The 27,939-nt window shown below is 36.7% G+C and overlaps 4 protein-coding genes across 10 annotated transcripts; all 4 read left to right on the top strand.

Annotated features, from left to right (window-relative positions):
* The first annotated feature begins 786 nt into the window (after window positions 1-786).
* Window positions 787-5,606, top strand: LOC105059776 (uncharacterized). Of its 2 annotated transcripts, none has more exons than XM_010943209.4 (6): window positions 787-927; window positions 1,039-1,213; window positions 1,884-2,060; window positions 4,039-4,165; window positions 4,383-4,496; window positions 5,199-5,606. In XM_010943209.4, the coding sequence occupies exons 2-6, from the start codon at window positions 1,049-1,051 to the stop codon at window positions 5,312-5,314; spliced, it is 699 nt and encodes a 232-aa protein (XP_010941511.1). In that variant the 5' UTR covers window positions 787-927; window positions 1,039-1,048; the 3' UTR covers window positions 5,315-5,606. The 2 variants fall into 2 exon arrangements, with proteins under 2 accessions (XP_010941511.1, XP_010941509.1); XM_010943207.4 differs by having other exon boundaries at window positions 798-956.
* Window positions 5,607-7,345: 1,739 nt separating this feature from the next.
* LOC105059775 (chloroplast stem-loop binding protein of 41 kDa b, chloroplastic) lies at window positions 7,346-13,445 on the top strand. Of its 2 annotated transcripts, XM_010943205.3 has the most exons (10): window positions 7,347-7,619; window positions 7,950-8,084; window positions 8,216-8,302; window positions 8,785-8,875; window positions 9,075-9,129; window positions 9,822-9,882; window positions 9,974-10,195; window positions 11,437-11,553; window positions 11,628-11,717; window positions 12,969-13,445. In XM_010943205.3, exons 1-10 carry the CDS (start codon window positions 7,491-7,493, stop codon window positions 13,146-13,148), a joined length of 1,167 nt encoding a protein of 388 aa, XP_010941507.1. In that variant the 5' UTR covers window positions 7,347-7,490; the 3' UTR covers window positions 13,149-13,445. The 2 variants fall into 2 exon arrangements, with proteins under 2 accessions (XP_073100243.1, XP_010941507.1); XM_073244142.1 differs by lacking the exon at window positions 7,950-8,084 and having other exon boundaries at window positions 7,346-7,619.
* A 2,100-nt stretch (window positions 13,446-15,545) lies between these two features.
* Window positions 15,546-18,069, top strand: LOC105059774 (stress-response A/B barrel domain-containing protein HS1). The gene is made up of 2 exons (XM_010943204.3): window positions 15,546-15,774; window positions 17,755-18,069. The coding sequence occupies exons 1-2, from the start codon at window positions 15,635-15,637 to the stop codon at window positions 17,942-17,944; spliced, it is 330 nt and encodes a 109-aa protein (XP_010941506.1). The 5' UTR covers window positions 15,546-15,634; the 3' UTR covers window positions 17,945-18,069.
* Window positions 18,070-18,497: 428 nt separating this feature from the next.
* On the top strand, window positions 18,498-24,014 carry LOC105059773 (putative pentatricopeptide repeat-containing protein At1g02420). Of its 5 annotated transcripts, none has more exons than XM_073245084.1 (4): window positions 18,498-20,191; window positions 20,573-20,630; window positions 23,420-23,609; window positions 23,736-24,014. In XM_073245084.1, exons 1-2 carry the CDS (start codon window positions 18,682-18,684, stop codon window positions 20,626-20,628), a joined length of 1,566 nt encoding a protein of 521 aa, XP_073101185.1. In that variant the 5' UTR covers window positions 18,498-18,681; the 3' UTR covers window positions 20,629-20,630; window positions 23,420-23,609; window positions 23,736-24,014. The 5 variants fall into 5 exon arrangements, with proteins under 5 accessions (XP_073101185.1, XP_073101184.1, XP_029116198.1 ...); XM_073245083.1 differs by having other exon boundaries at window positions 18,499-20,191; window positions 23,434-23,609; XM_029260365.2 differs by having other exon boundaries at window positions 18,504-20,381; window positions 23,434-23,609.
* Window positions 24,015-27,939: the final 3,925 nt, after the last annotated feature.

The following is a 27,939-nucleotide window of genomic DNA, read 5'->3' as shown; positions in this document are numbered from 1 at the left end:
TATTATATAATATAATTATATATAATGATAATTATTATAATATAATATAATATATTATATTATTTTAATAATATAATAATATAATATATAATATTATATGATAATATAATAATAAATTATTATAAATAAAATATAATATACTATATTATTATATATAATAATATTATATACTACATTATATTAATATAAAATATTAATATAATATAAATATATTATTATAATATATTATAATAATAATGTAATAATATAATATAATATAATGTAATAATATAATATAATTTGTTGTTATATATAATAAGATTTATATAATATATATTATAATATATTATCATATACTATATTATTGTAATATAATATAGTTACTATAAATATAATAATATAATAATATATTATATTATATTATATTATATTATATTATATTATATCATATTATTATATATAATAAGGAGATGATGAGAGTCGTTGGGGAAAGAGGGTGGAGGGATGAATTTTGTGAGATTTTTTTTTAAAAATAATATTATTTTAAATTTTTTATAATATTATTAAATAAATGATAATTTAAATAGTCATCTTTTTAAGATAATTCAGATTATTTTGAGGAGAGATAATTTGATTTGTCAAAAAAAATTAAATTATTGTCCAAAAAAATATATTAAATATATAATTTGATGGATCTATTTTAAATTATCAGTAACCTGAGTAGATTGCGGGCTATAAACGAGACCTAAGAAATGTGTTACAAAGCAATTAATACAAAGAATGAGGAAATAAAAGCTCAAAAAGGAAAAACTGTTTGTTATAAAAGGCACCTCCACCCGCTGTGCGACAATGGACTCGCCCCTCTTGTTTTCTCTGGAAGTCTCTCCAAAGCCCTAAGACGAGGTTCCGGGGTATTGGACTCTCGATCTCGGTAATCGGATCAACGGAGTAAGCCCTAATTCCAGTTGATTCAAAAGGTAGGATTTGCGAATAATCGCATCAAACCCTCATCGATTCATTTTTTTTTCCTCATAATTTTCTCTTTTGATCTTCGTTCAGCCGAAGGAAAATGGTGGTCATCGTGCCGGAAGCGGAAGGGGGAGAGAGCAAAGAAGCGCCGGAGAGCCGGCCGGAGCCGAGAGGTCCGGAGGCTTCGGTTGCGCCAACCGAGGAAAAAGCCGACAGCGAGGACGAAACTTTTGAGGACGCTTTAACCGATGAGCAGTTGAAAGAGGTCCGATCTTACTAACATTTTCCATGATTTCTCGAACTTCAGATTATCGCCAAGTTTTGATCTTGTCCCGTGATTAAAGCCCGCGATTAAAGCTTAGATTTTGATATCTAATCTGTAGAATCTGGTATTGCCCCTTTCACGCGCATTATCTGTCTCTGGTGGTCTTGCAAATTATCATGCCATCTATAATCTATATTCCTTTTTTGTAACCCTTTTTCCTTTTTTGTTTTTCCAACATCTGCCTTTGCATTGTTAAAATTTCTTGGCACCGTTTTGCATTTTGTGCTTACTATTTCCCAATTGTTCAATCCTGTAAGATCAGTATTGTATAGGAGGAACTTTAAATTTTCACTGTTAGCTAAATCATATAAGGATACTGGATAATGGGTCCTCCCCCTAACAACACACGCACACGCACACGCACACGAGCATGCTCTAGGGAAAAGGAAGAATATTGTAACAAAATATTGGTTTGAGTTGTTGAGATGGATAATTTGCGTTGCCTTTTATTTATTTCTAAACTTTGGTGAACTGAAATTTGCTTGCTAATGGCACATATGAATATTTCTTATATTTCTTCTCACATTTTTTATTCATATTAGTAATTGTATTGTGAAACTTTTTAGTTTATTTTGAAAATATATTCAATCAATTAATCCTTGTGAAGCAGAGATCTCTAAATCAGGCAAATGATGCGAAAGAAGAAGGAAATAAACTCTTTAAGGCTGGGAAGTATGGAGATGCCCTATTGCAATATGAACTTGCATTGCAAATTGCTTCTGAAGTGCCTTCTTCTGAAGTCTGTTCGATATGTCATGCAAACCGTGCTGTATGCTTCTTGAAATTGGTAGGCCATTTTTCACTGATATATGTATGTACATGGAAGAATGTGTACGATTACTTCTGCCTTCTGTCCTCAACCATCAAGATCCACCTAGTAAATGTTTAGTGAAAACACCGATTGTTGAAACAAAGTTTGATATTATGGTTGTGTTAATATGTATAGAATGGTTATGATATGCATGATTAGTGCAAGTTCTATGAAGAGTTGCATGGTTTCTTTAATTTTTATAGATGTGTCAGCTTCTTTGGTAATATATCTTATTTTTAACTGTAATGTTACTTTTTGGGTTGTAAGGTAATACAATACCAAAATATGCTTCTCAACTTTATTTGGAAGACTTTGCCTGCCTTTTTCGGTACTATATATGGATGAAGAAATTCATGTCAGTAAATATTGCGTGGCATACTGCCATGAGTGTGTTTTGGAGAAATAATACATAATTATTCTTCTATGGTTCTTTGAAAGCTATGTTGGTGATGAGGTTTGCTCATATCTTTTTCAAATGAACATTTAGCTTTTCTTTTTGATAATGGTCATGTAAACTTTTGCATGGGCTCTATGATTGCCTTAATGTGGAATTTAACCGTATGTTTATTTTCATCTATGCTCATGGATCCCCTTTAGACAGATATGCATTTGATTTCGAAGGCATGTTTATTCTGACTTTTGAACCTTGTATAATTTGGTCATTTGTGTGTTTGACTAGTTCTAAGCATATGTTGTATTCTCTAGTAAGATCTTTTCAAGTATTAATCCCATTTTGGTGTCTTTTATTTAGGATAGCATGTGTTGAATCGACCTGCCCTAAAATTAACCTTAGATTTTCTTTTTTTTTTTAATGGTCATTTAAGCTGTTGCTTGGTCTCCATGGGAGCTTTACCATGGAATTTAATCTGGTGTCTATTTTCATTGCACGAGCCTCTATTCTCTTGTATATCCTTGACAGATATATTCATTTAATTATGAAGGTATCTTTACTCTTTAGCCTTTAGAACCTTTTATAATTTGGTCATTTATGGGATTGACTACTTCTAAGCATATGTGTTATTCTTGAGCAAGATTTGTTTCAAGTATTAGTCCCATTTTAATGCCTATTATATAGGATAGCATGAGTTGGATTGACCTACCTGAAATTGTGCTTATTCCACCCGATTTAAAGACCAGACGTTCAGGTTTGATTCAGCATGTACTCTTTTTTGACCTTTTTTTTTCATTCGAGAATGATTGTGGCTGTTTGTTCTACAAAGCTTAAATGACCTGAGTTTGTGCTGATCTGAGACCCACACTTTAGGCTTAAAAAGCTGATTTTTGTTAAAGTTTATACAAAACTTAAGTGACCTGGATTAATGCTTTTCTTTTTTCCAGAATGATTCTGCTTGTTTGTTCTGCAAAACTTAATCCTACTTATAATTTCAGAAATCCTCCTAATTTTGTCAAAGTTTATACAAAAAATATCTATATTTTCTTATTTAAAAGGCCGACTTCACTTCTTTTACCCTAGAATCCCTCGCAGTTAGTTCCTTCTTATAATCATGTGTGTGCTTCTAAGAGTGTTTTTATTTTTTTGGTAGTTTGGGGGGTGAAAACCTACCCACCTTCAGGTTACAGTAGAAAATGGATGCTTCCAAGTGTTTGGCCTGTTCATATTGGATGACTGGCACCTGATTGCTGAAATGATACTAATGGTATGGTTAAGTTTGAACAGAAATTGACCCCTACTCTGGTGTCAGATATTGGACATTTTTGGCTCAATCTCAACTGCCTCAGGTCCAATTCTGGTGGTTTTGGCCAATTCAGCTAGAGTTTACCCCATTTGAAAGACTGGATAGGTCTATGTGCATAAGGGAATACAAACAATCTGCCTCATATACATGAGTTATGGAGTGTCTATAACCAGAACAATCTAACCCACTCGCAATATTAGTCTTTCAGCACGTTTTTCAGCTTCCTTTTTGTCATCTGAGTATTTTGTTCTCTTCAGGAAAAGTTCAATGACACTATCAAGGAATGCACAAAGGCATTGGAGTTGAATCCTTCGTATATAAAAGCACTAATCAGAAGAGCAGAGGCACATGAAAAGGTTGAACACTATGAAGAGGCTGTTGCAGGTATGTTTCATATAAGCTGTTGGAGATTTGTTCTGCTGTCATTTATTTTGCTGTGTAGCCTTTTCCATTTCCTTGTGATGTTTCTTCCTTTCTTTTTTCATATATCAATCATCACTTATTTTGGGGAGCGCTATTGAGAATTTCATAGTTGCCTGATGGTTCTAATGAATACTGCCTTAAAGCATGATATTTATCTTGAAAAAAAATGTTCCTGCAGACTGGAAAAAGATTGTTGATTTGGATCCTTCAAATGACCAAGCTAGAAGGAACATAAGGCGGTTAGAGCCAATTGCAGCAGAAAAGCGAGAGAAGATGAAGGAAGAGATGATTGGTGGGTTCATAATTTCTTTTTCTATATTACTTTAATATTTTGCATATGCGAATAAAGATTCATTGGATTTTGGTGTTAGTTACAATGGTAATGCAATTCTTCATTTGATTATTTGACTTAATTTTGTTTAATTCTTTTGTGGACTTCTATTTCTAATTTATATTTTGTTCAGCTAGTTTGTATGTTTGATGACAGTGAGATAGGCATGCATATTTCTAGGAGACCAACACAAAATGAACTTCCATTGTCCCGACTTTGTAGTCCTCTGTTAATCAAGGAAGAAAGAATTCCACTTAACATGAATGTCATTATGACAAGCATTACATTCAGATATGGTAACAAAGAGTCTTGCCAGACTCTTAAATGTTCACTGAGAGAGGCATCACAATTTCTTGCCAGACTAGTATAATTTCTTGCAGCACAATTATACTACATTTTAAACACCATATAGCTTGCATTTAGTGAGCTCTTGTGCATCATCCATTATCATTTGGCAATAGCGCAATTCCTCTTCTCGATTATCAGGTCCCACAATTTCCCAGCATCGCATATAACTTTCACTTTGCTTTTAGCTTTTAGAATAACGCTCGAGACACTTTTTCTCACCATTTCCTGGTATAGATATCACTTTTTTATAGCCATTTTTCTTTTCTTTTCTTCTTTTTTTAAAAGATTGTTTATGGCACCTTTGACTCGTTGCAGGAAAGTTGAAGGAGATGGGAAATTCTATATTAGGACGTTTTGGAATGAGCGTCGATAACTTCAAAGCTGTGAAAGATCCAAATACTGGTTCATACTCCATCCAGTTTCAGCGCTAGTCAAATAGAAGTTGGTAGCAAGAAAATATACGAAAAAAAAAAAGGATGTATATTGTTCTTATCATTTGCTTCATGAATTTGGATGTCTGGTCCAAGGTAGTTTGTGGCTGCTTGTTCTTGATATTAAAGTGGGAAGTAGTTCTGGATGAGGCAGTTTTTTCTTGTGTTAAGCAGTGGTTTTCATCAAGATGAGATTGGTCTTTTGATCGGATGAATAACAATCGTCTTTGACGGAACAGATTGTATGATATGAAATGGTTCAAAATCCCCCAACCTTTTTCATTTACTGTCACCAGGGTTTGACCCCACTGTCGCTTCATAAAAAAATATTATTAAAAGTATGAACTGATTTAATTTTACATGAGAAGTAGTTCTAAACAAATCAGGTATCACAAAGACCCTCAAACGGTGGGAACGAATGGTATGGTATGTCGCAAGAAACAATTGGAAATGCAACCCAGAATTCACCGGGGGAGAACAAAAGCGCCAAAAAAAAAAAGAAAAAAAGAAAAAGAAAAAGAGTTTCTGTTAGTTAATGACCCTTTTATTAGTTAGTGACCCTTGCATTAATGCTTACTAGTTAGTAATAATGGACAAAATTAAAGTGTGGCCTTTCATATCGTTACTGAAAGGAAAAAGAAGAAAGTACCATCGATGGTCTTGTGTACTTGGAAGCTAGGTTTCCAAAGGTTGGTTTGGTTCTGCCATCTAGGTGAGTTCCTACGTGATGATAAAATTGAGACGGTAACATGGTTGGTGGTAAGAGTTGATATTTCACGTATGTCATGCTGTTGTCAAGAGTTGATATTTCAAGTATGTCATGCTGGTGTCGGTGAATGCCCAGCATTGATACGGATTAGCTTAATGTGGTAGTTTGTACGGATCCATCTGAATCTAATGGTGATATTTCAGAGCACGTGCAGGTAATGGTTAAATCCATCTTAAATCCAATCCGGATGTATACGTAACTCTTCATAAATTCTTTTTTTGAGATAAAAATTATCGATTTATCTGAAAAAATAATTTTTATGATTTTATCCATACTGTTTGTCCATCTTTACCCGGCTCTCCGAGACTCGAACCACCCTGTTCTATCTTAAGGCAATTACAAGATCAATATAGATAATAGGCTACCCGATCTATATCCGACTCACGATCATATCTAAAATTGACATCTCATCTGAAATAAAATATCCTACAACTTTTGCATAAATATATAAAAATTTTATAAAATTTATGTGATATAAATTTTTCATAAAAGAGCAACTTTAGATGGGCCTCATTTTTTCCAAAGATTTCCTCCATGCAAAATTCTTTGTGCACCACGGGCGGTGTAGAAAATTTATCATGGAGTGCACCATCTTATTTGATTGGTCCACGTAGTCATAATTTTTCAATACGCATTTAATGTCGACTGATCGATTTTTTCGTTTAAAAATTTTATATGATAAAAATATACCTATCTTTTAAAAAAATTATGACATTCTATATTCATATTATGACATCCTGCGTCCAGCACAAAATATCATAATTTTTTTAAAAAAAAAATATTTTCATCATTCAAAATTTTTAAATAAAAAAATTAATATATTAAATATATGTTGAAAAATAATTGGATAAAAATGTTCCTCTCATATTATGATATTCAAGATCTTATTATGATATCTTAGACTATATTACGCTACACGATACCATAATTTTTTTTAAAAAATAAAAATATTTTTATTATATAAAATTTTAAATATAAAAATTGATTTATAAATATTAAATATATATTAAAAAATATATAGATGAATCAATCGGGACGATGCACCTCATAAAAATTTTTTTATACTGCATGCGGTGCGCAAAGAATTTCTTTTCCCTCCATTTTACCACTTAAGAGTAGCCGACTCCAGTTAAAGGATAAGAAAAAAGAATTGTCGGGTGCAACATATCCTACAAATCTTTATCCAAGAAGGACCGAGGCTGTGGATATAACCGAAGCGGGACTTTGTCTTATCCTCTACGAGGTGAGGTCGAGGTGAGGCAGAGAAGAGGATGGGCTGCCATGAAAAGTGCCTCTCCATCCTCGGCCTATCCTTGGAGGACCAAACCCCTTCCCACTTAATATAACCAACCGACTCCCAAAGGGAACTCAATAAAGGAGAAAGTTGAAAAGAGGTAGGAAGAAGGCATGGCTAAATTGGTGGCTATGCAACAGCTGCAACCGTGCCATCATATCCCACTTGTCTCTCCCAGCTCCTCCCTCCTCCATTCCTCTCTCTCTGAGTTCAGTGGCACGGCCGTTAACATCTCTATTCAGGTAGCTAAAAGGTTCTTTCCTGTGCAGTTGGATATAATAGTTAGAGGACTAGACATCTCTTTATCAATGTTTCAATGGAACCCAAGGAAATCATATGATAGAATGGCAGAGCACATTAAGACCATGACCAAATGAATTTTATCTAACTTGTTCATTAAATGATTTTATCTGTCTTTCCTCCAGTTTACTAGTTATTTCTTTCTAATATATTAATATATATATATATTAACACAAACCTATAATGGTTGAAGCCAGATAAAACTCGGTGTCCCTTCTATTGTTTTTAAGGTTTTAAACAATAATAATGTTGCTCTCTCATGAGAAATGCAGAAGAAAAGGAAGGTATGGCAGCCAAAAGGGGCATTGCATGTGAAAGCTTCCAGTGCCAAGAAAATTTTAATTATGGGGGGCACTAGATTCATTGGTGTTTTCTTGTCCAGACTCCTTGTTAAGGATGGTCATCAGGTTGGTTGTTTGGTGGGTTTTGTTAGTTAACTGATAATAGCTTGCATATAGCTTTTGATGGAACCAAGAGAGCTGCAAAAATGTTTTTTATAGGGATTTGGTGGGTAGCTATTGAAACTTTTCATTGGCAGGTGACCTTGTTTACCAGGGGGAAGGCACCCATCAGCCAACAACTACCAGGAGAATCGGATCAAGAGTATGCAGAATTCTCATCCAAAGTAAGTGGACAAAAATATTGTCGTCAGTGGTTTTCCTTCTACTTTTTCCTTTGCTTGGGGGCATGCAGTCTGTGCTTGTTTGCAATGACATGGTGAAGTCACAGCCATTGGTTCGGTGATGTTAGCTGGCTGCACATTGGTGAGGAAATTGGAATATTGTCATGATGGAGAAAAAGCATGATGATGGACCCAACCAACCAAATGGATGAAATGGGATTTGACATGCTATGAAGTGCAATATCTATCTTTTATGTTGGTTTGGACTCTCACATGATGGGTTGGTTCAGTATTTTGTGAGCCTTTCATAGCGATCAAGTTGAGCCCGTCCATTCAATATTGTTGGGCTCTAGATGATCCAATAGACTGTTCATTTGGATTAGCTGTTGCGTAGCTTATACTCTTCACTCTTCACAGTCTTTCACTGATCCTAACACTGTTAGCTTCTGATGATAGTTTTCACCAAAGTAATTCTTTCTTTATAGATATTGCATTTGAAAGGGGACAGGAAGGATTTTGAATTTGTGAAGACAAGCCTAGCAGCCAACGGATTTGATGTTGTTTATGATATTAATGGTAATTTCTCGCTGATCTTACTTCTGAGTTTTCCTAAGCTCATAGTTAATCCATGGTTCATATTTCTCTAATCAGTAAATGACGCTACCATCGGACAAGTAATAACAATTGAAGATACATGCAGGAATAGCTTCTATGAGCGCATACATAATTTTCATTTGCTTTCATAACTTACTGCCTAACATAACTCTTCATTCAGGGCGTGAGGCTGTTGAGGTAGAGCCTATATTGGATGCATTGCCTAAGATGGAGCAGTAAGCATTTCTTTCTCTCTTGGATCATGATATTGTTTAACAATTTAAAAGTATGTTCGGTGGTTCAAGAACGAGCACTCGCTGCCCTGATGAATCATTAGGCTTAATATCATGACATGTAGTTTGGCATGCGAAGTAGGAGCATTCCTGGTCTGTGTAGGAATGGGAAAGTGAAAACCATAAAAAGATGGGTGCATCTATGAGGTCTGTTTTGATGTTCTGAAGCCTTATGCAGCAAAGTTATGCTGCAATATCAAACACAAAACAGTTTCCACTGAGTATTAAACATTGCATTGCCATTATTATCCATAGCATCAAAGATGTTAATTCCAAATATGAAGTCTTTCATTCTTCCTAACTTTGCATCAATTGCTCAAGGTTTGGCAAGTTTTCTTTACCTCATATTTACTCTTGGACTAATCTGTAGCATAGGATGTATCCAACTCAGCTTAATCTTGGCTCAAATAGGTTTTAAGATGAATGAGCCCATTATAGATGGTGAGGAGTAGGTACATCAACAGCAATATGCTATATGCTTGGACACTAGGATTTAACTAAAACACATTAATGACCCGGGAAAACCAAAGTCACTCTTTCCTTTTATTTTATTTTTTTTCTTTTCCCAAATGCTTAACCATTAAGTTTAAACTGCTAAGCTATACACTTAGATATGCTTTGGGGGAATTCTGCAGGTATATATATTGCTCGTCAGCTGGAGTCTATCTCAAATCTGACCTGCTACCACACTTTGAGGTGAGGTTTTGATTCTGGCACCTTAATAACTTTTTGTTCTTCTAGTATCTAAATAGCCATTTTTATAATGTATTATTTGGATGATTGATAGACCGATGCAGTTGATCCAAAGAGCAGGCACAAAGGAAAGCTTGAAACAGAGAGCTTGTTAGATTCCCGTGGTGTCAACTGGACTTCCCTGAGGCCGGTCTACATATATGGCCCCTTGAATTACAACCCTGTCGAGGAGTGGTTCTTCCATCGACTGAAAGCTGGCCGCCCAATTCCAGTCCCCAACGGTGGAGTTCAAATCACCCAACTGGGGCATGTTAAGGTTGGTAACAATGGCACATGCTAGCATAAATGCATGCTGAATGAGCTTGAGTGCAAGTTCTGGTATGTACCTCTGATGTAATGACCTGATAGGTCAACCATGTTAAGCCTCCAAGGCAGCTTGGAACCTTGAGTTCTCACCCTCCACCCAATTTTTCATGGAATTGGTTGGTCCAGGAGGCGAGGCCTTCATGCCTGCATGCTTCCTCTACAACCTGAGATGTTTTTCGGAGGAAAAGAAACAACATAAGAAATGAAAAAGATTTTGTCCTTCTGCATGTCAGGTTCGTTATATGAGGTTTTTTAGAGCCATATCTTCCAATTATGGGTGGTAACTTTCATCAATGCAAGCTTCGCCAACAACATACAAAACCATGGTTTAGTTTTTGCCGTTATTTGTCCCTATGATTGCTCGATCCATGTTCATTGCATACGTCATCTTTTATGTGACCTTATTTAGGTTTCCCTTGGTTTTTGATTTTCCATTTTAAACCCATGATTCAACTTAGCGTCCTTTTCATCTAGTATTTGCTACAAATGTTCAGATCAACTCATGTTATGTATTGCTTTCTAGGTTAAACTTGAACTTTTTTTGATTAACTCTTTGGTCACTCCTTCCATCTAAAATTTACCACACATCTTAAGCTTTATGCACATGATGCACCATGATAGCTATATAATTTCAATAATTCATTTCCACTTCATGTTCCCAGATATTATTCTTTAAATGTGTACTTGTCTATCCAACCTTTCTCGCTAAATTCTTTGCATGAAGAAATCCTTGGATCATCCAACCTAATCCAAGGCATATCTCTATCTTTCCACCAGACATCCATTATTTTTTTCCTTCATTTGAGTTTGACCAACATTTTAGGCCCTCTCTCTTGGGTATTTCATGGTCTTGCTTCAACTTTTGCTTTTACTTCAGTTTTAACAATTGTTGAGAGGATGGGTCTTGTGGCAAGCTCATTCTTTTCTGTGCAAGTTTTAGATGCTGTTACATTTTGCTTTAAACAGCCTGCTATCAATCAATAATCATGTATTCCAATTTTTCTGAAGGTCCTTGAGTTTTAATGGTTATTGCTTTCAACATTTAAGAAATTTTAGGTGTCTTCTGTGTATCATAATTGCAATCATGATACCTTGATCAGAGGTGTACCACGCCTGGTAGATCTTGTGCCATTATTTCTGATTATAACTTTTTGGAGATTCTTCATACAGTTAAAATTATTTATGTTATAGGATCTGGCAAGGGCTTTTGTTATGGTTCTTGGCAATTCAAAAGCAAGTAAACAAGTGTACAACATTTCTGGGTCCAAATATGTAACCTTTGATGGGTTAGCAAGGGCATGTGCCAAGGTAACAAATCTTGAAGAAACAAAAATTCTAGTACATTTTGCATGCATAGATTTTGATTGTTTGTGCTATTGCAGGCTGCTGGGTTTCCTGAACCAGAAATCGTTCACTATAATCCCAAGGAATTTGATTTTGGGAAGAAGAAAGCCTTTCCTTTTCGAGATCAGGTATGCTTAGTTGGTTATAGGTCTCTGTCTGATGTGAAGATTATGTAGTACCGCAGTGTGAAGTTCTCCAGTTAAGGTTGTGAAGGAGGAAAGATAAAGATGAGAATGCAATGATCTCTGTATGGTAAAATATGAAGTATGGGTTAGAAATGACGATACTAGAAGAACGATTAACAGCTAGCTAGTTGGTGCCTTCCCCTCCAAATGAGAGAGGTTTCAGGTTCAAATCTGAGTGGTCAAAATTTAATAATAGAGAGCAAACTGAGATGGTCAGGAACTGAGGAAAGAAAATCTAAACCCCTCCATTTGGAGAGGGTATTGATTTATTAGGAAAGGTCATATAATGGAAAATTTATGTTAGAATCAGGGCTGTAATGAAGTTTGCACTGCTTGAAGATGTAACTTCAAATGCTAATAACCAAGAAGGATTCATATGATAAACCTCACAATTGGCTATCGCAATTTTTATTGACTTATCCTACTAATCATGCATGTAAAGCAAAATAGAGAATGAAACAATTTTAACACATGCAGATATTATTTATTTTTTATAGTCAGAAGTAGCGATGCACCTTGCAAACCTTGCAAACGTGAGACATGTTTCATTTTTATAATGTTATTTATTGCATATGCAAAACTTAAAGCTATTTATGGTCAGGTTTAGAGGAAGCCAAGAGCGGTCTCGAGTATATTAGAATTGCAGTCTGATTGTTATCTAATACATATCCCATCTAGCTAATGTTTTCAATGGACTGGTAAAACTAATGATGTTGCAAAAATGCTCATGTCACTCATCCCAAATAGCTGATCCCTCCTTTGTACCCTTTTATGTTGAATTATTTGTTTTTCTTCTTTTTTCTTTTTCTTGGAGGCCTTGTGAACTTCAAACATGATCAGACAGAGCCATTAAGAACAAGAAGGGAAGCGCAGCAAAATAACCCAGTAGATCACTTTTTCTATGAGATCAGTTTGTTATTGAATTTTACTTTCTCTTCCTTGTTCAAACAGTCTGCCTTCTTTGCATACCACTCTTTGCACTGTATTAATTCTTTAATAAAAACTAAATCAGCCAAGCTATTCAACATTCTTTGGTATCATTACACTGTTCACCACATCATTAACTGTTGGTTGTGATGACTGCCCGCATTCTTATTGCTATGAAAGAATGTTAAATTGCAGCAACAAATATGCCATGCAGTACCCTGAATATGAAGAAAATAGTTACATTCTTCTCTCAAAATAATTTTGCAGCATTTCTTTGCATCAATCGAGAAAGCTACAAGGGATCTAGGTTGGACTCCAGAATTTGGCTTGATAGATGGTCTTGCTGATTCATACAATCTAGACTTTGGCAGAGGAACTTACAGAAAACCAGCTGATTTCTCGACGGATGACATGATTCTTGGCAAGTCCCTTGTACTTCAGAGTTAGATTGTTTACTTTATCCACAGTGTCTACCACCCCAACCTCCAAGGTAATTGATTCAAGGAGGCTGGAATTGAAGTCTTAATGTCTATCTCCTCGTCTAATCTGGTGGAAATCAAAACTGTGATGAAAATATATCTTGAGTTGTTGAATGTACAGCAAAAAGCCTACTACATTCTTGTAAGCAATTGTTGGTGTTGCTGCATTTTGTATTTGCTTGCATTAAATCATTCATTCTGGCTGGGTCAATGACATGCTGAACTCTTGGTGAAATTGAAACGTGTATTGTATCTGTTCCTTTTAGCCCCTTGGTCCATGGGTGGCAGAAGTGGATTTTTATTTACGAAGCATGCGCTGTTCCAAGCTATTTTTCCTCATGATAATGATCAAGAAAGACTTCGAGCAAAAGTTTGTACGCATTAGTCATTCTAATCTCTTAATTGATTCATAAAATATAATGAATGGAGTAACAATTACAGACCGAGTTGTCACCAATGTCATGGCAGGGATAAGTTCATTCAAGTTCGAAGACTGTGGAGGTTATTTTTTTTTGTTTTATTATTTTCCTTCTTTTCATAAGATTTATCTAATTCAAATTAGCAAAACATTGGCCTGAGTTATCTCAGTAGTCTTTTTTTTTTTTTTTGATGGAAAAGAGGAGGCAATTGCCACCCAAATGTTATTAAATGTTAAAACTGTACAGGAAAGAGGAGCAGAGTGTGAGACAAGCTCAGTTCGTGATACAAAAAGAAGACCCAACAAAACTCAAAGAGAAATATAGACTTGTGTGGGGGAAAGAAAACAGAAAACAATAATTACAAGAGCAATGGTATGCACTGAAGAAAGGAGTGTTAAAAAGCTGCAGTTCCAGAAATTCTGTGCAGAGATATGAGCGTCTTTTCTCAGCAGCCTGTAGCAGTCTCGAACAAAACCAAAAATTGAGTTCAGGGGGTGAGGATGACAAGAAAACAGAGATGATCTACCTCTTCCATCGACTATGTTCCAAGCTAAGCAAATCAGATGCAATACAGCTCCCTGCTAAGACCTCTAATCGGGGTCTGAAAGTCCAGCCGAGACCAAGCGAAGTTTTGATCAGATTTTTCCAAAATGCGGCAAAAGTGAAGGTGTGCAAAGAATAGACTAGTCATTGAAGTAATTTAGAGCTTCCGCAGCCACCAAAGACAAGGAGGATTCTTGTTGAGAAATAGTTGAGAGTTGCATCATTCCAACAAGACCAGGCTAGTGCTGCTAGGAGCATTACAACCAGCTGCTGGGTTTGAGTTGGAAAGTTGCATTTCTTAGAGAGGAGGAATAAGCTGAAGAGGAGGGTCAAGGGACCATGGTTGCCCTGTGTTTTTACATTTATGTGGCTAGGAGCAAGAGGATTTTTGATAATGTAGTGGAGAGCTCATATGTTATAGTATGGAAAGCTAGGTTTGATGCCAATGACTTCACGAGGGCCATGACTTTAGAGGGATCTTTGATAATTGGAGAAAACTGGAGTCCCATCTTAGCAGATTCTGTGGCTCAGGTGATTCACTTTTCTTGGAGACCCGCACCCTCCAACTTCATCGAGATCAATTTCAATGATAGTGTGAAGGATGGAGAGCGGTATGGTGGAGCCGGCTTTGTCATTTACGATGCAAGACCATCCTTTATGGCTGTTGGAGGAGTATCACTTATCAACATATAGATACTTTAGGTGGAGTCGAGGGCTGCATTGGAGGACTTGGTGCATGCTATCTTTAGCCTATTTATAGATAAGTTTATCCTAGAAGGTGACTTCAAGGCTATGATTTCTTGGCTGAGCACCCTAAGATCCATTTCCTCTTGCTAGTTGATACTCAAGCTCTTATTTTTTGGCATACTTATTATTTTATTTAGCACATCAAAAAGAAGAACAATAGTATGATCTTTTTCTGAACATTGAGAGGATATCTTCTGTAATAGAGCATATGAATAGAATAGCATTAGAATTTTTTTCTGAATTATCTCAATATCTTTATGATTTGATTGTGTCGAATGTTTATGGATGTATTTATTATAGGGCATCATAATGGAGAAAATATTCGTTGCTACAATGATACCACGTGATTGTAATAAATTAATAAAAAATTAAAAATAAATGAGATATATGAGAATAATATAAAATATTATTCATAAAATTAATATAATAAATAATAATTAATAAAATATTAAATTTTTATTAATTTATAATAAATTTAATATGATATCATCATTGTAATGATTATTTTTTTTGTCGTAACAAGCCAATCCTGCACGCACGCAGAAGGAATCGTCGCTAAAGAGATTGGGTTCTAAGAATTCTCTCGCACTAGAATTTTATGCGGAATCCCGAATGCGAATTTCTTTTTATACATATTTTTATCGTTTAATGGCAACAAAAAGGTTGACCCGATGTTGATCTCTCCCGAGGGCGCGGCATAAGAGGTTCAGAGAAGAAGAGCGTGGAGGGAGGAAGAAGAGAGGAGATGGAGGAGGCGAATGGGGTGGTGAAGCACGTGCTCCTGGCCAAGTTCAAAGACGACATCTCACCGGAGCAGGTGGAGAAGCTCATCAAGGGCTACGCCAACCTCGTTTCCCTCGTCCAACCCATGAAAGCCTTCCACTGGTGCTTCTGTCCCCTTCTCTCCCTTCCTTCTTCTTAGAATTATTCTCGCATCTTTCTATTTTTATCGATGTTCTAAGATAATCAATTGCAAACGCCTTTTTAGCTGAAGAATGTAAATTAGTTGCGGTATGATATTTTTCGGTTTCTGGTGAACAGATCTCTCTATGATTGGGGCTTTCCAGCTTAGATTTTGGGAATGGAGAGTCAGAACAAAATTTCTAGGAGACCTTGGCTCCTTATGTGCATTTAGAACTGGGGATTGCCCCAGATCTCGATCTCGGGAGGGAATGTTTTGCTCAAAGCAAAGGGGGATCTTGGGAAGGGTTCTTGATGGTTCAAACATTGTTTTTTAAGGACAGGAGATGAGCAGCTGGAGTGTTATATTGCGCTGAGTTTTGTAGAACTGGAGGGAGATCTTGAGAGGATCGAGAGAGATCTCTTCTTGTGGAGAAACTTTCCCTTTCTGGGAGACCTTGGTGACCCCATACTTTGGGAAGAATTTTTTTTTGGAAAGAAGAAAGTAAAGCAAGAATTTTTTTTTTTTTTTTTTGCTTTTTTGAAGATCCCTCAGCAAGTAAATGTCGGTTCTTGCCACCCCAAGTCGGTATCATTTTTTCTTGAAATGGTTGTGAAAATTCCATGTGGGTGAATCCACTTCAAAACCCTGTATGTTCAAATCCACCTTTGTTTGGTGAGGATATTTCTTGTATATGCGAAGATGTGTTGCCTTTTGTTGTCCTCTAATTTGCCCTAGAGAGGATTCTGGCTCAAAAGAGGTGTTATCTTGATGTTGTGATCCTTGGCTTGTTCTAGAGAAGGGCACCATAATCACATCATTTGGAGATTGTGGATGGTTGCTCTGGTCTGGGTTTCATGAAATTTTCCTCATTAGAGTTTTCCATGTAAGAATCTTGTTCTCTTGTTTCTTGGTGTACATTTTTAATTGTTATTATGATCTATTAGCTAATTACTGCTTAGTTCACACAGATGATATGTGCTGGAAGATTGTTATTCCTTTTGTTGCATTTGTTTGGGATGCAATAGGCCATCCCTGCAAGAGTATTGTGATGCATTCACTTGCCAATTTGTCACTATCATCTCTAGGGAAGTTCTGTGGTTGCTGCATGTTGTTGATCATGCTTTAGACTGTCTGGAAAAGAACATATGGCTTTTCATGACAAGAATTTCTCAGTGGATGCCTTGAAAAGATGCAAGTGATGATTCTGAGGGTGCATGTCAGTGGGTAATTTGTGTGAGCTTTTGTTGATGTTTATCCAGCGCTAAAAGGTGTTTGCAGACAGATTATTATGACTAATTAGGAGGCTAGATAATTGAATGTTCTTATTTATTTATTCATTTCATTTATTGCCCCTGGATTTTTGTTTTGTGAATATGTGCCAGTTATCAACTACTCTATGGAGGTTTCTGGATTTCGTCCATCTGGGGGCATTCAGTCTCGTGTGAAATATTGGTTATATACTAGACAGTCCTACTTGGCTAATGTTTTGCTGGTTGTGTGAAAATTATGAAATAAAGCCCATTCTCTTTCTAGCTAAGCTAAACCAATTATCTTGAAGAAATTATCATCGTTTATGTCTAAATCTGATTTCCTTGGAAAAAAAGGAATATTTTCTGCAACATACTGGATAAACCGTTGTGTGTTAACTGGAATTTCTCAGGTAAAAGAAAATTCTGACGTTGCGAGTAACCTACATGGGCAAAGTCAGCATGCACCATATAATTTTTAAAGGCTCAGAACTCTGGGTATTTGGGAAAAGTTTAGCAGTCAGATTAAGCATGCAAATATAATTGGTACAATTTCAGTTTCTGATACCATTGGTTTAATTATGGTATGTGTTTGTGAGAATTCAGGACTGCAGTGTTTGAAATTAACTTGGCCTGGTTAGGGAGGTTACCTTCTCTCTCTTCTTCACCAGTTGCAAATGTCAAAAACGCTTAGTTTGCTTTTCATCTGTGCAGGGGAAAGGACGTGAGCATAGAGAATATGCATCAAGGATTCACTCATGTGTTTGAATCAACTTTTGAAAGTGTGGAAGGCATAGCCGAATATATTGCACATCCTGCTCATGTTGAATTTGCTGATGAGTTCTTGCCTGCACTAGAGAAGGTCATTGTTATTGATTACAAGCCGACCATAGTCACTCAATGATGGGAGCATCCAGGTCCTTGAGTCCTGGGTATATATGCTCAGCTTGTTAAAAACTTGTACTTGATGTGACGTGCAATGATTCTATGCACCGTGCAAATCTTAAATTCTACTGTATTTCATGTTGATGTCTGGTTTCATCTCCAAGCTAAATTTGGTGTCTCGCACCATATTTCAACTAAATGTTTCTAAACCAAGTAAAATTGGATTTAAATGGGTCATGGATATAATGGTTTCCATCTATATCTATTTAAAATTCTTTTTATAATTTAGATTCACAATACATAACACTCAGTTTGGTTGATGCAATTCTTTCATTTCGTGAATCGGGTTACTGATCATCTATCCCATTGCCGATTAGTTGACCGATCCAAAGAGGCACGTAGAGATTGGTGTGGTGAACGGAAGATTGATGGTATCAATCGGGGCCCAATCAAGCTGCTCAGCGGAGTGGTGATATAGCAAGTGATTTCTAGCATTTTTATGTTTTTTTTTGTTTTTTTTAAGGACAAGACTAAAATCTGAACTGTGCATTCCATCATCCGGTTTGGTTCGTAAATGTAAAATCAAAATCTGGTGTGGTCGCTAGTCAGATTTTTTGAAATGTTGTCGGCAAACGACGTGCCGATGGTAATCTGGACATCAGGCTCGAGAAGCCTGTAAGTTTCACGCTCGGCTTCGCCAAATCCCTCCGAATTCCTAAAAGGAACCCTAATTCAACTGCTCCCGGAAGAAGAAGAATGCTCTTCAAACGCTTTCCAGTCCGATGTCCACTGATAAGGAACGGTCATCGCCAATTCAATCGCCCAAATCCCAATATCCCTTCCCTCCAAGTCTCCTTCTCCACCGAAACTCTGGCAGAAGAACAACCAGACCTCCACGACAGCGTTGGTTCCATCTTCCGCATCATCACCACGTCTTCCTCCCACGACTCCATGATCCAATCCCTGGAATCCTCCGGAATTTTGCTCTCCAACGATTTGATTGACCGGGTCTTGAAGAGGTTTCGCTTCAGCCACGGGAATCCCTTCCGAGCCCTTGAATTCTTCGAATTCACCGGAAAAAGGAAGGGTTTTTATCACACCTCCTTCTCCTACGATACCATGCTTTATATCTTGGGCAGAAGCCGGAGATTCGAAACGGTCTGGCAATTGCTGTTTGAAATGAGGCGAAAAGATCGCAGCTTGATCACCACTAGAACAGTTCAGATAGTTCTCGGCAGGATTGCCAAGGTTTGCTCGGTCTGGCAGACCGTCAAGAGCTTCCGGAGGTTCCGAAAGCTCTGTGTCGACTTCGATACCAGTTGCTTCAATGCTTTGTTGAGGACTCTGTGCCAGGAGAAGAGCATGACGGATGCCCGGAATGTGTACCATAATTTGAAGTATGAGTTCAGGCCTGATCTCCAGACCTTCAACATATTGTTGTCAGGTTGGAAGTCGGTGGAAGATGCCGAGGGGTTCTTCGAGGAGATGATTCAGTTGGGAGTGATGCCTGATTTGGTAACATATAATTGTTTGGTTGATGTTTACTGCAAAAATCGCCTAGTGGAGAAGGCTCACAAGTTGATCGATAAAATGAGAGATGAGGAGATTTACCCAGATGTGATTACATACACCATTTTGATTGGTGGGTTGGGATTGATGGGTCAGCCCGACAAGGCTAGAGATGTTTTGAAGGAGATGAGGGAGCTGGGGTGCTACCCAGATGTAGCAGCATATAATGCAGCCATCCGGAACTATTGCATTGCAAAGAGGCTTGGAGATGCTTTTGCTTTGATGGAGGAGATGGCAAGCAGAGGGTTGGCTCCAAATGCGACGAGCTATAATCTTTTCTTTCGGTGCTTTTATTGGGCTAATGATTTGGGGAGTGCATGGAGGTTATACAAGAGGATGAGGAGTGAGGGGTGCTTGCCCAACACACAGTCTTGTATGTTTCTTGTTAAATTGTTCCGTCGGCAGGAGAAGGTGGCAATGGCACTTGAGCTTTGGAATGACATGATCGAGAAGGGGTTTGGATCGTTCACATTGGTCTCCGATGTGCTGTTTGATTTGCTCTGTGATTCAGGTAAGTTGGACAATGCTGAGAGGTGTTTCCTTCAGATGGTTGAGAAGGCGCAGAAGCCAAGTAATGTTGCATTTAGGAGGATTAAGGTTTTGATGCAGCTGGCTAATAGGCATGACTCTTTGAGGAATTTGTCAGAAAAGATGGCGATGTTTGGACGTTTAGCTTCAGCTGATGATGAAAGAATAGGTGATTCATCAGAAATGCATCCCTCATTCTGCACCCCTGTTGAATTGACAACAAATATGTATCTCAATCAATGCACTTTACCATAGGGTCTTTCTTAAATGGGCATCAAGTGTTTGGAGGAATATCAACTCAAATATTTATGACAGGATCCACATTTTCAGTAGGAAGAATCCGCTCATCTGTCCATCTTGTATGTACTAGAAGGATTTTGCTAAATTTGTGGTCTTTGGGAGCATGGATGGTTGCTCTTTGTTGTGATTTGCCTGCATGGATTTATTTGTTGGTAGCCACACTACCGCATCAATTTTGCATTACTCGGTAAAAGGATGATCCACACATGAACTGACTTGTGTTAAAAAGTGATCTTTCTGGCTCATACAGGAAAATGTTGCTTGAGGAATATCTTGCAAGCGGCCACAGACAAGCACTCAAAATGAAGGTTAGTATCATATATGATGCTGGTCTATTGTGCATACCTCACTTTTTGTCATAACTATGTTATTCTTTAAACTGGAGCCATATAGCTCGATTATTAGGTCAGCCTTGCACTTAAATATCAAGAAGTTTGCTTTCGTATGACAATGCTACTTGCATATGCTACATCTGAAGTAAAGCTTTTACTCAATATATATGTCCAGTTTATTCATCCTGAGGCATGATGATATAATGGCAAGCACATAAAAAGGAGTGCAGTGAGGTGGCAGAGGGAATACATTTTATGGTAATATTGTATGAGTACAGCTTTCTGACTGGATGTCTAAGGCATCAGACATCAAGTTTTTGGATTAGCCATTTTTATTTAGTGTTGCGTTAAGATTAATGAAAGTTTTGTTTTCATTTGGTTTATTGTTACAATTATAATTAAGGTTTTAAATCTCGTGGGATGGAGTTGTCCCAGTTTTTTTATGGAATGGAACGCGTTGCCGTCCCGTCCCATCCCATCCTGATATTTAGGATAAGGGATGTCCTAAGGCGTCCCGATTGGGATGCTGGGACGCTAGTGGGACGGTCCTGTTCCGATACATGAGATGGTACCCCATTCTGGTGTTCCGTGGGACGTCCCGTTGGTACCTGAATTCTTGATTATAATTGATGTTCTGTTTAACATATATTTTATATTTTGCCCCAAGCTGACAGCAAAAACTGCTACAGTTTGCACTCAGCATTATCAAGATTTTCATCGGACTTGGAAACGAGTTGTTTGCTGCCTTTTAGAATTTATGTCATGGATCCTGACCAAAAACTTGTCTTGGGTCCTAGAAGTTCTAGCTATTCGGTTTGGAAAGGCATTCTTTCATGCAAGTGTTTGGACTCATGTAAATCTTCTGGCAGGGTACCTTGCCAGATGCTAGATTCACAACTGTCTTCCTACCTTTGGTTCCAGGCAAGCTATCCAATTGAAATAGAATGAATATGAAGATCTCTATGCAATGCAACAGAAGTTTGATATATGAGTTCTTGGCGGTGGTATATTTTCTTTCGTAATGGTTTCTTTATGCCTTTAGTATGATACTTTGTTTCTCTGATGTATGTAATGTCCCTGTCTTATTGGAAGGAATTCAGAGTCTTAGAACCCAAACTAATGGCCCTTTAGATTAAGCAGTTCATATTTATTTGTAGCTTCCTTTTTTTCAAGTTGACGGAAACAGGTTTTTATCTGAATTAAGACTTCCAGTTATAAAATAGTATGCTGCATTTTCCATCATTTTGCTTCCAAATAGCTAGAGCTTCATATGTACCAAAATACTAGTGCTTCTTGATAACCAGTCAGCTTGCCCTTTGGTTAGCTTCCATTTATTTTCATGAGATCATGGTAGATCTCATTTAAGTTTCTGGTTTTTTTCTTTTCATCCTACTGAAACAAATGCTAAAGGTAGAAATCTTGCACACGTGCACAGAGAAAAAGTCAGGCATTAGTTATGGTGCTATAAATTCGTACTATTTTTTCATTGATTTTTGATGGTCCTCCAAATTAAATAGACGACTGCCAGTTCCAAAGGGAGATACACATCTGGCACTAAATTATGCTGGAAGGGAAGGAGCATTCTCGACGCCCCTCTATTGAGAAATTATACGTTACACCAGGAGCACCACGTTACCACAAAAGCAATCCAAAATGAGGTTGGGTGTAGGGGATGGTGATAGTCCGAGATGAGCTGCATGATCAATGGGATCCACAGGAACAATAAATCTGATTAGCATGGTGCACAGCTGACGTGGTGCACATAATGTAGGGCATAATTTCTCCCCTCCATTGCGCTCAACACTAATCTTCTCTGCCTCCATACCTGTGACACCTGAACCGTCTTAGGAGCTGATTGGGGAAAGACTTCTTGGGCGATCAATGAAAGCCAGCGATTAGCTGATAGTTGGAGTTCATACCATAGTCGCCACATTAGGCAAGCAGGGATCCATTGATATGGCTTCTGCTGTTGTGCGATGGTGCCCAGCCCTGGAGCGGCCGCAACAAAAGCTGGAATTTACCATACATTTGGTATTTTCCCCTATATTATTGCTTTTCCTACTCCGCAGAACATGGTTCCTTCATAACCAACCTCTTCTCATTCACTTGAGAGTGGTTAATGCAGGATTGGGTTGCCTATATAGTATTTTCTGCTGTATGCCCTTCCATTGTTTGATGAAATACCCCTTAAGATGATTGTTTTAATTATCTCTGTTCTTTTCGGAGAAATTATATCGTCATGAATTCTGTATTCCTTTTTTTTGGTAACACGGCATGATATTGAGGATCTTGTGTCAAGAACAGACAATTCTGCTAGCCAACAAATGGACTAAGTCATCAATAATGCATGATAAGATCAATTGCCATCTCAATCCTCAGTGAAATAGCAAAATATTGCTGGCTCTGTAGTTATTATATGCTCCATTCAGGATGGAAATGTGCATTGGATAACTTATGGGATCTGAACACAACACATTCTCATTTCTCCTTATCTTAAAAAGACAACATAGAGTTCTAACAAATATGTGCATACACATTAATATATTGTTAGAGTATTCTAGCAATAGATGTTCTTGTGTGATTAATGATAGGCTGTTTATCAAGCAGTTCTTTCAGGGAAATTTGTTGTTCTATATGATAGGCTGTTTGTTGATCAGCTTTCTAAGGGAAATGTGTTATTCTATTTCTCATCTACTATAGTAGGTTGCTCTTGTTACATATTACTTGACTATCTACTACTTCTATTTTTTGGACCATGATGGAAGTTTTATATCGTTAGATCAACATTGTCCAAGAAGATTCAGTCAGACAGTCACGATGAAAAATTCAAGTAAGATGAATGGATTCAGACGCTTCAAAAATCACACTGCATACAAGGCCTCGGAGCCATTGATTTCTTTAAAACAGCAAGCCATTTGTGGGGCATTCTCAAGCAAAGGAAGGGATTCCAAGAAGGTTATTATTCTTATTGTTTTCCCTGTTGCAACTTCTTCAATTTGTAATAAGAATCATGTTTAACAATTTCCAAGTTTACAACGGGGCAACTTGCATGGAGTTCTAAAATTTGCAATTCTATTGCAGGCAGTTTATTGGAAGTCGCTACCATGTGATATCTACTTTTGGTCATTCACCAGCCCTGATGCCACATTTTCTAAAGACACATGCCATTTTCTAACTTGAACCGAAGCACCTTGATCTGATTGACCGTTGTTTGAACATGTGCAGTGAAAGATATTATTTCTTGATTTAGAGTTGGGCTGCATGGTTGGGCCTATATTAGCAAATGGTTCTATCTTAGCGATTTGGTGATTTCATGTTCTTCTATTTAATTCCAAAATAAATTACAGCGATTGAAACAGAGATAGCAATTAGAAAGATTGATTTAACTGAGTTTACCATTTTTTTTTGGGTTTTGGGTGGTGTGGGGGGGTGGGGGGGTCTAAAGACTGAGTTTACATTACTGATTGGCTACAACTCTACATTAGCATACAGGAGCCACATGGGTACTATTTCATTTTAGGATATGATTTCATATTAGCATGTGGGCCCATATTAGGATATGCTTCCATATTCTTTTATTTAATCACAAAATAAATCATAAAGATTGGATGGATAAACTGATCCGATTGGAAAGAGGAAAAATTTTCTCAATCTACCGATTTGAATTTGTCAAAAGAAAATTAGAAAACAAGAAAGAAATTTGAAAGTATGGTTGAAAGTTTTCTTTTCTTTCACTGATTGATTTAAAATTAAGGTGCACAAAGTCTATGTACAATGGCAAGGCTTCTCCTTGCATAATTTAGATTGGATATTTTTTTTTAGTTCTAGTAAAATTTTTTTATCTAAAATAAAAGGCTAGTAGGAAAAAAAATCTAGAAAGAGCTATATTTTTTTAGAAGATTGATCTCGATCTTTGTATCAATTGTATCGTCTATTGTTCTGCTGGATTCTTCTCAAATTGAAAGAAATATCCGGCCAAAATCTTATCCACAAAAAAAAAAAAAAAAAAAGATTTGATCAATCTGTTTCAAGTTTCAAATGATAAAATTTAGACTCGATCATAATGGGCACTGCATGTTCTGTCTAATATTTTAAAAAATTATCTAATTAAAAAAAATTATATCAGCTAGACATCAAATGATCAAGTTATGATCTTTATAAATTTGGTTTATGACTCGGTTTTTTAACGTGACAGATCTTGCTCTAAGGGACAGTCCTGTTCATAATAACAAAAAAATAGTATCTCTCGAGTCTAATAATTTTTTTGGATCATAACAACCAACAGGTATAGTTACGTTTGAGAAATTTGGTGTTAGTCTTGATCTTAAGATTCAATCCTGATCTTATGTGTGGGCACTATGTTGACAGAACCTGAATCTTCATATTCGATTTGTTTCAGGTTCTAAAGAGGTTTGGATTCGTTTTGATTCCAATTTCTTGAAACTTGATTAATTTGAATCGGATTTGGGTTAGGGCAAACATGCACCAAGACTAATCTTTAAATCTTAATTGTATAAGGGCTAAATGCAATTATATAGATAAAAATGAGCTAATTTTTATGTGAAAGGTGCAATCATTTGTTGCTTCCACTGCTTCAATCCAAATAGGATTCTAAGAGGGATACCCATCCTCTCCCTCCCCACACCGCCCCCTCCATAAAAAGTGGTGTACCTAGGTCCTAGCTTTTTTTTTTTTCGATACAAAAAGTGGTGTACCGGCATAGCAATCTCCTCTGGATATGACCACGAGGGCCTCCATCTCACTGAGTGAATATTTGATTCGAAAAGTAATAAGCACAATCTCTTTTCCTATCATACTCGAAGAGAGAACTCGAGTCGGATAAGTATGTCACCCTCAGCACCCCTCAAGAATCAGAAGGATCAGAAACTATTTTCACATCCCACACCAAAGCCGCAAGCATCGATATCCCACAGAGTCATTTTGTGCTTGTATTTAATTGATTGCATATGAACCTCGAACCTTGGTCGTGCGGTTGGAACACGTGGCCTATTCCAACTATGCTACCCCCCGAGGGTTTACTTGGGTCCTAGCCTTTGCTGTAAGAATCCAAAAAAAAGAGAGAGAGAGATAGGCAGAGAATGCAAAGATTTTTTTAAAATATTATTTTTTAATTTTTATTTTCAAATCTATCCATCTTTCTAACTTATTTTTCAAAATATGGTAGTTTGGCTGAATAGGATCCGATATTCAACATATGATTTCAAGCTAAGATAGCACTCCATGATCGAAATTTTAAAATATAAATTAAAAAATAAAATCGTATGTTAAAAATATGGTGAAATCACATCTTCAACATGCGATTTCATCTTTTTTTCTCTCTCTCTCTTTTTTGTATCGAGAATTTTTTTTCCGCTCCCTTATACCAAAGGGCACGGACGGAGGATGGAGGGGGTGCGGGTGGAGGACGGAAGGGCCGAGGTCGGGGCCGAGGGGAAGCGATGGTGGTGGTCGTGCAGGATGTAGATTCGTTGGGGACCATAGGGGATGGGAGGAGGGGAGGGGGATTTGGTGGTCGTACGGTGTGTGGGTTTGTCAGGGCCCGAGGGTAGGAGAGGGGGAGTGGCGGTCATGCGGAGTCGGCGATGGACAGCGGGTGCGGCACGAGCAGCAGCGGGGTGGGATTGTGGTAGGTGCAGTACAAACGATGGTGGGATGGGGTCCCAATAGGTGCAGTGCAGATGGCCACGGTCTAAGCCTTGCGAAAGGAGAGGGCTATAACGGTGGGGAAAAATGAGCATGGGGCCTGAGGGGACGGCATGGAGGAGTGGCAATCGAACGGAGGTGCCGCCAGTGGCACACCGAAGGGGCTGGCGGAGGATCAGCCAAGGTGGGGGTGGGGTGGAAGGAAAGGAAGGGAGAAATAAGAAAAAAACAAAAAGAAAAGAAAAGAAAAAGATTAATAAAAAATATTATTGATCGATTAAGAATAAAATATTATTATTTGATGGATAATAAAATATCATTATTTGATTAATAATAAATTATTATTACTTGATTAATAATAAATTATTATTATTATTTGATGAATAATAAAATATTATTATTTAATGAATAATAAAATATTATTATTTGATTAATAATAAATTATTATTATTATTTGATGAGTAATAAATTATTATTATTTGATGAATAATAAAATATTATTATTTGATTAATAATAAAATATTATTATTCGATTAATAATATTTGATTAATAATAAAATATTATTATTTGATTAATAATAAAATATTATTATTTTATTGTAAAAATTTATGTTGAGGATCTTTTTGTAATTTAGAAATAGAATACATTTACATAATATGATATTAATATATTTAAATTAACAAAAGTGATATATTAATAAAATATTAATAAAATTAAATTTATATTGATAAAATAATATATTTATCATTAAAATAAAAATCTATATAATAAATAAAAATATTATTTTAAAATATAAAAGAATAGAGAATATAGATTTTATTTGAATCAAAAATTTTATTTGAAGATCAAAAATGCAAAAAAAATCACATTTCGGACATTATTTGCTGACCCTTGAATCTTATGGGGGCAACATTTGGATCGTCTCCTTTTGAAAAAAAGGATATTAACATACCTTTTTGAGCTGGCATGCAAAAGGGGATGACCGCTATGCCATTAGACGACATATGGGTCGACTCCTGCTACGCTGCAGGCCAAAGCAGAAAGGTCATTATACTCAAATAAAATTTTTGTTCCCTGCAGCCAGCCCCCTTTAGCATCATCTGTGGCTCCTCCAGTCACTCGTCACTGCTCCACACCCCTTCGATGTTGTATTATATTATTATTATTACTAGTATATTACCTGCGAGATGCATGGGATTCTTTTTAGTTTAGTAAATATATCATTTTAAAATAATATTTTTATTTATTTCATAATTATTTTAAAAATAATATATATTTTATTATTATATAAAATTTTATTTTGATGATAAATATATTTATTAGTTTTTAATAAAATATATTTATTATTTTTAATAATAAATATATTTAAAATAAATATTATTAATCAAATAATAATAATAATTTATTATTAATCAAATAATAATAATTTATTATTAATCTTTTCTTTTTTTATTTTTTTATCGTTTCTCCCTTCCTTACCTCCCACCCCACCCCCCCGGTCGATCCTCCACCTTCCTCTACAGGCGGCCAACCCGCACCCACCCCCCTCCGGTGCGCCACTGGCGGCACCTCCGCCCGACCGCCACTCATCCATACCATCCCTCCGGGCCCCACGCCCGT

Source organism: Elaeis guineensis, chromosome 10, assembly GCF_000442705.2.
Source record: "Elaeis guineensis isolate ETL-2024a chromosome 10, EG11, whole genome shotgun sequence".
Classification (NCBI taxonomy): Eukaryota; Viridiplantae; Streptophyta; class Magnoliopsida; order Arecales; family Arecaceae; genus Elaeis; species Elaeis guineensis.
Note: the sequence above shows the minus strand (reverse complement) of the source record. Positions and strands in the feature narration are given on the sequence as shown.

Excerpts from the sequence above, each read along its gene's own strand:
- LOC105059776 (XM_010943209.4), top strand. The coding sequence starts at position 1,049 with ATGGTGGTCATCGTGCCGGAAGCGGAAGGGGGAGAGAGCAAAGAAGCG. Across the intron at positions 1,214-1,883 it reads CCGATGAGCAGTTGAAAGAG|AGATCTCTAAATCAGGCAAA; the intron begins GTCCGATCTTAC and ends CTTGTGAAGCAG. Across the intron at positions 4,497-5,198 it reads GATGAAGGAAGAGATGATTG|GAAAGTTGAAGGAGATGGGA; the intron begins GTGGGTTCATAA and ends GACTCGTTGCAG.
- LOC105059775 (XM_010943205.3), top strand. The coding sequence starts at position 7,491 with ATGGCTAAATTGGTGGCTATGCAACAGCTGCAACCGTGCCATCATATC. Across the intron at positions 8,085-8,215 it reads TTGTTAAGGATGGTCATCAG|GTGACCTTGTTTACCAGGGG; the intron begins GTTGGTTGTTTG and ends TTTCATTGGCAG. Across the intron at positions 10,196-11,436 it reads CCCAACTGGGGCATGTTAAG|GATCTGGCAAGGGCTTTTGT; the intron begins GTTGGTAACAAT and ends TTTATGTTATAG.
- LOC105059774 (XM_010943204.3), top strand. The coding sequence starts at position 15,635 with ATGGAGGAGGCGAATGGGGTGGTGAAGCACGTGCTCCTGGCCAAGTTC. Across the intron at positions 15,775-17,754 it reads CCCATGAAAGCCTTCCACTG|GGGAAAGGACGTGAGCATAG; the intron begins GTGCTTCTGTCC and ends TCATCTGTGCAG.
- LOC105059773 (XM_029260365.2), top strand. The coding sequence starts at position 18,682 with ATGCTCTTCAAACGCTTTCCAGTCCGATGTCCACTGATAAGGAACGGT.